Source organism: Bos indicus x Bos taurus, chromosome 29, assembly GCF_003369695.1.
Source record: "Bos indicus x Bos taurus breed Angus x Brahman F1 hybrid chromosome 29, Bos_hybrid_MaternalHap_v2.0, whole genome shotgun sequence".
NCBI classification, from domain to species: Eukaryota; Metazoa; Chordata; class Mammalia; order Artiodactyla; family Bovidae; genus Bos; species Bos indicus x Bos taurus.
The window spans coordinates 11,494,272-11,503,758 of NC_040104.1; the positions used below are offsets into that span (position 1 = coordinate 11,494,272).

Here is a 9,487-nt window from a genome sequence, read left to right on the forward strand (position 1 = left end):
AGTACCCATGCTGAGACCATCTATGTCTCCCAACATGAATACAGCAGTGTGGTCTCGTGGGAGCATCTACTAGTTTACTCATTTGTTTACTTATTTATTTTTCTCTTATCTGGGTCTCCCCCTGCCTCTGACCCCTCATCCCCAGCCAGACTCTCTATCTCAGATCTCTAGGTGGGACAAAGTCATGCTTTCACTTGCAAGTGTCAAACCATGGCAGCTCAAACCAAATGGTTTGTAGCTCTGCCTCTGAAGGAAGCTCAGACAGGCTGAATGCTCTGTGCATCCTGAGTTCTCCTTTGACATGAATGGCTTCCTCCCCAGCAGCACTGGGGGCCAAAGGAAGGGGTGTGCTTTGCCCTGGAGGAGAGGGATGGCTCAGGGATCCACACGGCCCAAAACTTGGCAAATAGGACTGGAAAGGACACAGTTGGTGTGGGTGGCAGAGAGCTGGTGATTGGGGTGGAAGGAAAACAGGAATTACCTCAACTTGAAGGGCCTCACAGAGATCCCCCTAGGGCAGAAATTCACTGCCAATGTTCCTCTGAGATGCGGAGGATGGATAGAAGCTATTTTTATTACCCCTTACAATCCCTCTGAAAGCAGGCTTCCCCGATGTCTCAAGAGTTAAAGAATTCACCTGAAATGCAGGAGATATGGATTTGATTCCTGGGTTGGGAAGATCCCCTGGAGAAGGAAATGGCCCCTCCAGTATTCTTGCCTGGAGAATCCCATGGACAGAGGAGCCTAGGGGGGCTACAGCTCATGGGGTCATATAGAGTCAGATGTGACTGAGCATGCAGGCACAACAGCCCTGTCCCTCTGGATGGGGAATGGTGGAGTTGGTGGTGCAGTCATAAACACTTCCATGGTCTAGAACATCTTCCTGTCACTGGATCCCCAGTGTCCTTCCAATAAGCCCCCCTTTCCTTGAAACCAGTTGGAATTGGTCTCCTCTCACTTGTGGTTCAGACTTGGTTCCTGCTCCTTCCTAATCATTATACCCTCCCGGACCCAAACAGAGACACCCATCTGTTTTAGCACCATTAAGAGTGAAGCTGTTTATTCTTTACCGAGAATAGGGCCTTGCAGATCATCAGACACAGTTCCTCAGCATCCCTGGGTGGGATGGCCCTACCTGGGTGTGTGTGTTTGGAGTGGGCCTGAGTGATTCCTATAGCAGTGCAGATTTATGCTGCGGGAGCCAGGCCAATCCTGTTTTTACTCTGATCGAAAACTGAGAAATATGCTCTCAGGAAGATGTCACCCAGGATCCAGGTCTCCAAGGGGACCATGTTCTCTGTGCCCCCTTGAAAACTGCTAAAGCAGAGGCTCTTTGAAATCTGGGGGAAACAGAAATACATACCGGTCAGCCTAAGCCCTTACCTGCCATCCCCCTCAATATCCAGAGCAGACAGCTTTTCCATTTTTTCCCTCCTGTGGAAAGAATCAAGTGGCTCTCACAGTAGCTGCAGAAGTGGGGGTACAGGAACAAGAAGGGCCAAAATATGTGGTTGTCATGAGGAGGGGAGGAGGAGAGGATTGGGAGTTTGGCATTATCAGATTCAAACAAATATAGAGAGGATGGTTAAGCAACAAAGCCCTACTGTATAGCACAGGGACTGTATTCAGTATCCCGTGATACACTGTAATGGAAAAGAACATGAAAAGGAATATGTATATGTTTGTACATACATAAAACTGAGTGCCTTTGATGTTCTGCAGAAATTAACACAACGTTGTAAAGCAGCTATACTTCAAAATACTTTTTAAAAAAAGAACAAGAATGTCTCATAATTCCCCTCACAGTCTTCTGTTTCTTTCCTTCCAACTCCTGCTTGCTCTATGCTCTGTAGAAAATGCCTATTCTTCTCATCCTTCCCCACAACCCGTTCTTTTTCTAAAAGATTTTGATTTTGTATCACAGTGTAGCCAGTTAACAGTATTGTGACACTTTCAGGTGGACAGCAAAGGGACTCAGCCATACATCTACATGAATCCATTCTCCCCCAGGCTCCCCTCCCATCCAGGCTATTACATAACATCAAGCACAGTTCCATGTTCAACACAGTAGGTAATTGTTGGTTATCCACTTTAAATAGCAGTGCCCACAATCTGCCCTTTATATTGTACTTAGGCTGACTGGGAAGCCTCCTTGGACCCATACTCATCCTCTTTGGCCACTCCAGACTGGGTTGAGTGATTTCCCCTGGTGCAACCCTGGTCTGTAGCCCTCATCACCCCTAATCTGCCTCCAGATCCCTTTTGCACCAACCATTCCATGCAATGGATTGCATGGAATTCGGTGTAGATATCCCTCAACCCAAGCAGGCTTCTTCACTCCTCCATGAGGCTGGGGATTTAGAATTACTGAAATTCCCTCTCTTCCTCAATGCCTTTTTTGAGCCCATCAGCCTCTTTTGAGAAGGGAAGGGAGACTGTCAATCACTAGGGTGGGCCAGCGCACAGGGACCATCCCCAGTCACTCCCCATTGTCCCCTGTCTATTTCAAGGGTTGCTAGAGCTGACTTTCTGTGTTCATCCATCTGAGGGCTTCAGTTGAACTGAAGCTCTTTGAGGTCTGAGGACCTTAGAGTTCCCCTCCCCCTTTGCCTCGACACTGCTGGAATGGGCTTGTGTCTCTCTATTTATTTCAGGATGATGGATCTACCAGACTGCCCTTTACTCTCAAGTGGTTGAATTTGTGGGAGGCACTGGCCCAGCCACAGAGCTCAGCAGCGTCTTCAATGGTGTGGCTTGACCTGCAGGGGGTGCCCTCCTCCCAGCAGCAGCCCAAGGTTTCCAGCAATTGCCAGATTTGGGAACCAGCCCCAGGGATGAACCCTCACCTTCTGGATGTAGTATTTAGGGGACACTGGGAAGTCAGTGCAATGGATGGTGAAGATAACAGGAGGCAGGTTCGTGGCATCATTACATGACATCATTTGCTATAAGAAAAAGAGGGAGAGTGGTTGGCCCAGGTGATCCTTGGTGTTTGGGGAGCCCAAGAACGACCCTGTGGCATGACCCTTCACCTCGCTATCCCTGATGGGACTGGGGTTGATGTGCCCCTGAATGCTGCTGACCAGATCAGTTGGGCCAATCAGCAATGAGCTCCCAGTATCCACAATGGCCTGACAACCGTGGTAACAAGCAATAATCTTTCCGTTCATGGAGACACTGAGAGACAGAAGGACAAAGCAGGCACCAGGGTCACTCCGAAATCTCTTCAACAACTGCCCCCTGCCTGACTGTCTCCTGAAGAGACCTTCAGTTCTTGCCCTGACTCTGTTTACCTTTATTCTGGTCACATCACCTTTTGGACTTCCTTTCTTGAATAAACTGGCTGTTTCATGTCTCAGGACCTGTGCTGGTGCCCTTTCTAGAAGACCCTCATCCCCTTTCTATAGTTAATTTCTCCTTATCTTCCAGGTCCCAGCCTAACTGTCACTTTTTCAGGAAAGTCTTCACCCCAGGCTAGATCGAGCACCTGTCTTGCTCACTCTCTGTAGGTCTTTCCTCATGTCTGCTGCTGCTGCTAAGTCGCTTCAGTCGTGTCCGACTCTGTGTGACCCCATAGACAGCAGCCCACCAGGCTCCACCGTCCCTGGGATTCTCCAGGCAAGAACACCGGAGTGGGTTGCCATTTCCTTCTCCAATGCATGAAAGTGAAAAGTGAAAGTGAAGTCTCTCAGTTGTATCCAACTCTTAGCGAGCCTACCAGGGTCCTCCGTCCATGGGAGTTTCCAGGCAAGAGTACTGGAGTCGGGTGCCAGGGCCTTTTCCTCATGTCTAGTGTGTACCAAAGTGGTAATTCACTATTGGACTACTGTGTGAGTCATTTCATCTACGTCTCCGTCACTAGAGGTGAAGGCGAGTTGTATCCTTAGAGCCTTCCTCAAGTGCCCAGCACACAATGGATGCATGAGGTATGTTTGTTGAATGAAGAACATCCAGAGACCTGTATCTGGTGTCTCACCAATGATGGGTCGGCCCATACAGTGAAGATGGAGGTTCCTCGGGGCAGTAGGTGTTCTGAGTGGTGGTGGGGGAGACACAGGCTGCCCTGGGAGTGCTTGTCTCCCAGCACCACCCCCTCACCCGGCTCAGACACTGAGGCCCCTGCCAGGGGAGTGTGAGCAGACCCAGGGGCCTCCAAAGGACAGGAAATCTTTGGCCTGAGGGTATCATGCAGAATCTCATCTATTATTGCCCCTTGTTCTCAGGCCACTCCTGGATCCCAGCTTCCTGACTCAGTCACAGCTGCTGCCCTACTGTGTGCTCGGTTTGGGTGGTTGGTAGCATTGTTTAGGTGGGTTGTCTCTTTTTTATGTATTGTTTTAGGTCTCAAGACTGCAGCCAACCTCTCTCCACTGCTGGATGGCTTCTCCCTGAGTAGATCAGTTTTCCCAGACTTTCAGGACTTTCTCAGTTTTTCAACTGGCAATTCTGTGTACTGAGAACACTCTAGGTCCTGGGTGGCCCTGGTCAGTAGGTCATCTTAACACAACCCTGTCCAGACTTGTGAAATTCCCCCTGATCCTCTTTTCACCACACTGTAGGGTCTTCTAACCATGCTCCCCACCTCACAGCAGAGGAATGCAGCCCTCCCCCAGCTGCACAGACCTCTCTGGATCCTTTCAGGACCCTGGTCAGAGGCTTGGACAGGAGGCCTGAGGCAATTATGAACCCATGGGTGATGTGTGTGTCTATATTTGTGTGTCTGTGTTTGTGCATATCTGTGTGCTGTGCGTGTCTGTATCTGTGCCTATGAGTGTATTTATATGTGTCTCATATGTGTTTTTATGTATGTTTGTGGGTGGAGCCAGTGTCTGTGTGTGACTGTGTGTGTCTGTCTGTGTGCATGTGTGGAAATGTCATTGGGGTGACCCTTAGAGGGAGAGGCTCACCGATTCATCATTATCTGCCAGTAGCGTGGTTGAATCACTGGTATCCACTTGAGATCTCTGTGGAAGTAGGAATTGTCGACTCCACCAAACATCACCATGCTGGTGATATCCAGCTGGCCAAATAGAGAAGGATGAGGGGCTTGTTGGAAGAGAGTAACACCAGGCACTGTCTGCAGGCTGTGCTTCTTCACCCATCAGAGGCGCTACTACAGTAGTTTTTATTTTACATATGCAGAAATTGAGGCTTAGATGGACTGAGTACCTGACCAAGGTTGGTCCCCATATACTGAGTGCCAAAGAAGTTCAAAGTTGGGCAGCCTAACCTGGTTCCACCACCCAATCTTATGTGGAAGGCCAGGTCCTCTCCAGCCACCCGAGTGCTCAGAGATACCCTCAGAGGTCTCCATGCTGGTGTGGTCTGGCTTTCTCTTTGTCTAATCTATAATTATTCTGGAAAGCCAAGGCCCGAGGGAGCTAAGGGCATGGTTTCAATTTAACTTCACTTGCCTGTGACCAGTGCTGTCCATGGGGCTTACAGCTGAGCAGACCTCCAACTCTAATATCCCTGTCTTAAAATTCCTAATATGTTTTGGTGTTCCACATTTTCATTTTGGACTGGCTCTTGCAAACTCTGTAGCTGGTCCTGGGCTCCTGGTGAGATGTTACTGAGGAAGGAAACATTCTCTCCATCCCACTCCTTCCTTCCATATCAAATTTATCAACAAATCCTGTTGCCTTTTCCTCCAATATCCAATATCCTGACACCTTCTATTGCTCTCTCTCTTATCTGTACCCACGCCCCACCCCCCATCCTGGGCAAAATTACTGTCCTTGAGCCCAACAACACGGTTGTGTTTCAGTGAAACTTTATTGACAAAACCCAGTGGTGAGGCCAGATGTGATCCTGGGGCCATAGTTCTCCTAAGCTAGACTATCTCTCAGAAATATTCTGGATCTGGTGGTCTATAATTTTTCATGCAACTGTAAGCACAGCTAATTTAGAGAGAAGACTTGTCCAGCTCAGACTTACCTGCTCAAGTAGAAGGCAAAGACAGGCTGAGAAATGACTCTTTGGTTATTCAGGTTGTCGAAGACAGGGCTGGTCCCATCGGTGGGAAAGCTGGGGTAGGCCAAGCCCAGGATGCCATCATAAGGCCCGTATTCCATGGCCTCCCTGGACAGATTCGTGCTCAGGCCAAATGCTTGCCACGGGACAAAAAGTTCCCCGATCCATGGGAAGAGAGAGTTCCCACATAAAGGTTTGGGAAGTGGGATTGGGCTGGAGCGCAGATCATTAGCATGTCAGAGAAAAACAAGCCTGGCTGTACCCTGGCTGGACGTAAGATGGTTAGACAAAGCTGGCACAGGAATTCAGGTTCCATTTGTGTGATGCTGTATATTTTAACAACATCTGCTTCTCCTGAAAACACCATCTGAGTGAGTCAAATTGACCTCAGCCTGCTGTACAGGTGGGGCAACCAAAACTTGGAACAGGACCAAATGGTTCCTGCCTGAGCATGCAATGAATAGAGAGCAGGCTAGTCTTCTCTTTGGCATCACTATGATGTGATAACAGAAATGGACTGAATTCCTTGCAATGCATTGTGGATTCTGTATCTCTCCAGGAAGACGAAATCCTATTATACAATGTCACTGGCAGGGTTCTTATGAAAATTTGGCATGGGAAAGAGGCTTTTGCTGATGTGTATACCTGTGTGTGAGTGTATGTATGAGAGGAAGAGAGACAGAGAGACACAGGTAGAGTATACTAGGCACTTATGGGGAGGCAAGCCATAGTTTTTATTAGTCTCAAAGGTCCCCTGGAGTGAGATCCCATTTATCAGGCCCCTTCCACATCTGTGAGCCCTGCTTTACTTGCCTGGATACCTGAAGCCCTGTGCTGTCCAGGGGACCCAGATCAGTTTTATGCTCTCTCCCAAACCCACACCTACTTGAGTCCTGAAGGACAGCCAAGCTCCTTCACTTGAAAAATGTGTGACCTGGGCAAGGCCCTGACTTGCTGCACCTCATGTCCCTTATCCTTATCATGGAGCTAATAGTAATACCTCCTTCCTGGGGTTGTTTCAGGATCAAACAAGTTATTACCATAACTGTACCCTGTAGAGTCTGAGAATACAAAAGTGGGTGCTTTATTGTCCCCTCCTTCTGCTCCAGCAAAATGAGCTCTGGGCTGCTCATGGGTAAAGGAGCTACAAATCCACATGTCAAGCCACTCTCTGGGTTAGTTGTTCTGGGAGTTTGTGTGTCAGCAGGGGAGCTGCCTCCTCAGGGACAGGGCCCTGCTGGGCAGGTGGCCACTAGGGGATTTAGGGATGGACAGTCTCTGCCAGCTAGTCCTGTATCTGTTTTGCAGGTAGCTGTCGCTCCCAGGGCCAGCCCTTACTGAGCCCCTGGTTCCCACATTACCCAAACAATGTCAGAGCCAAGATATCCACTCATTCTCCCAGAGCCAAAGCTGAGGTTGATTGTCCTCCTCATGTCCTGGAAGGTGCTGGATTGACTAGGGTTGAATTTGCTATTCGTAGCTGCCAACACAAGAGGTGCGTATCTGTCAGGTTCCAAGGATAGAAAAGGGGGTGGGAAGGGCCAAGATGGGTCGGGGGAGCAGGTACTCACAGCAGCTGGAACTTGGGCAGTAGACAGGGAGCACCCACAAGTCAGATGAGCTGGTGTCAAAGATGACCTGGAACTGTTGAGGGGGTGTTCCAGGGGTGATGTTGCTGATGTAGGCCATCTACAGGGGCCGGGGAGGGGAGGTTAGTGCAGGCCAGTCTTCTTGATCACCCCTGATTCCCAGAGGACTGCTTCCCTCTGGGCAACCCAGGTCTCCAGAAATCATTTTCCAACCGTTCCTCCTCACAGCCTCTGCTCAGACTAGTCACTTCATTTGAGAAGCTCTCCAATTTCTTCTTCAAGCCCCAGACTGTGGGCCTTCTAAGTCACCCCAGGCCACTCCCTCTAAACTTCTGTCAGCAATGCGCAGGTGGCCCTTACACTTGACATGTATTCAATCTTTGCCTCTCTCTCAGCCTGGTCTGTGCATTCTCAAAGAAGAGATAAGACTCTTAAAAAAAAAAAAAAAACAATGACAGAAACAATAACTATAGTCTTGGACTTTTATGGCCTCACATGGGACTTTGGGACTTTGGGACTCAGTAACTTTTTTCTGGTATCATTCCTGGATTTGCAGAGGGTGACCTTTCTCTGCCTGAGGATTCACACTAGTTTGCAGTTGGCTATCTTTTGATTAGTCATGGTTCACTCTTCATCTTAACTCAGTAGCTCACTTCGTTCAGAAAGAACAATCTCCCTCAATCTAATGTCTTTGGCACAGAAATGGATGTTTACCTGCCACCTGGTCATTGCTGGGTCCAGTCACCACAGACCAAGAGTTGAGGACGAGAATGCCTTTTCCTCTTGGAATGGGGTCCTGTTCCCCACTGTTTCTGCCTCCTGCAGGAGCCCCAGCCCCAACATCCCACCTGGCACCTCCAGATGAGCCCCAGTGCTAGGCCAGAGCACCAGGGGGCGCTGTGGAGCACCATCCTCCCAACACTCATGTTCAAGATGTTCCTCAGGGGATGAGATGAGAAACTCTGGTAAAGACCAGAATTGTCGGACAGACTGTAAGCTTTTGCCTGCAGGAAATTTTTTGTCAGGATTTTTACCCTGAAGATTTCTTGCAGGGCCTGCTTCTTCTTTATAGGGATTCTTTTATTGAGCACGGGGAAAAGGAAACAAAGAAGGGTTAGCAATCAGCTGTCTGTATTATAGTATGACTGTCATACCTGGCATTGTAATGGCACTGTGTATTTTCCAAGCATTCCTATGAGTGTCATCTTTTATCAGGATGCCGTGCAAAGACATGTCAAAAACCTAGGTCTGCATACAGGTTCTGTTGTGTAATCTTGGGTAAACCAGATGACCATTTGGCGCCTATGCAGATGAAGACATAAATACATACACCCAAAATAGGAGAGAGAGCAGAGACAAGCCCCCGAGGCAAATTCAGGAGAAATGGGTTTCCACAGCACCACACCTAGAGTTGCACAGGCTGTGCAGTGAACAATTGCAGAGAGTGCTGTTCTTGCATGGGTCCTAATGTGACTGGCACCCCCAGAGCTGTGCAACCCTGCAGGCCTACCTCAAGATGCTTTTGCCCCTCAGTGCCCATGACAAGGTTCTCATCAATAGGTAAGAGTTGATCTTTGGACTGCTAGAGAATTGCTTTCTCTTCTAACCCTGATGGGTGTAAGGATAAGAGGACGACAAGAGAAATCCCAGAAAGAGAGATGATGCCACTAACTGTCCCCATACTTACTTGACTATGCACTCCAGGAGGGCCACCAGCCCAAGCAGCACCGGCCACTTCATGCTTCATGAAGTGAAGGATCTTCACAAGGTCCTTCATGCTCCAAGGACCCAGGGAAGATTAAGTCCTGAGCTTGCAGTGGTGAACACAAGCTCCTAATTATATATGCTCTGACCTGCCCTAATTTGCGCCGTTAGGCCACTAATGGCTCTGATAAGGTCATGTGTGCGTGCTCAGTCATTTCGAC

At 48.9% G+C, this 9,487-nt stretch overlaps 1 protein-coding gene across 1 annotated transcript; it reads right to left on the bottom strand.

The window, feature by feature from the left end:
- Positions 1-1,055: 1,055 nt before the first annotated feature.
- Positions 1,056-8,057, bottom strand: LOC113886241 (pregnancy-associated glycoprotein 2-like). The gene is given in 6 exon segments (XM_027532292.1): positions 1,056-1,340; positions 2,847-2,945; positions 3,033-3,177; positions 4,908-5,020; positions 5,934-7,453; positions 7,545-8,057. Coding segments are annotated over 5 exon segments (651 nt in total). The 5' UTR covers positions 6,075-7,453; positions 7,545-8,057; the 3' UTR covers positions 1,056-1,187.
- Positions 8,058-9,487: the final 1,430 nt, after the last annotated feature.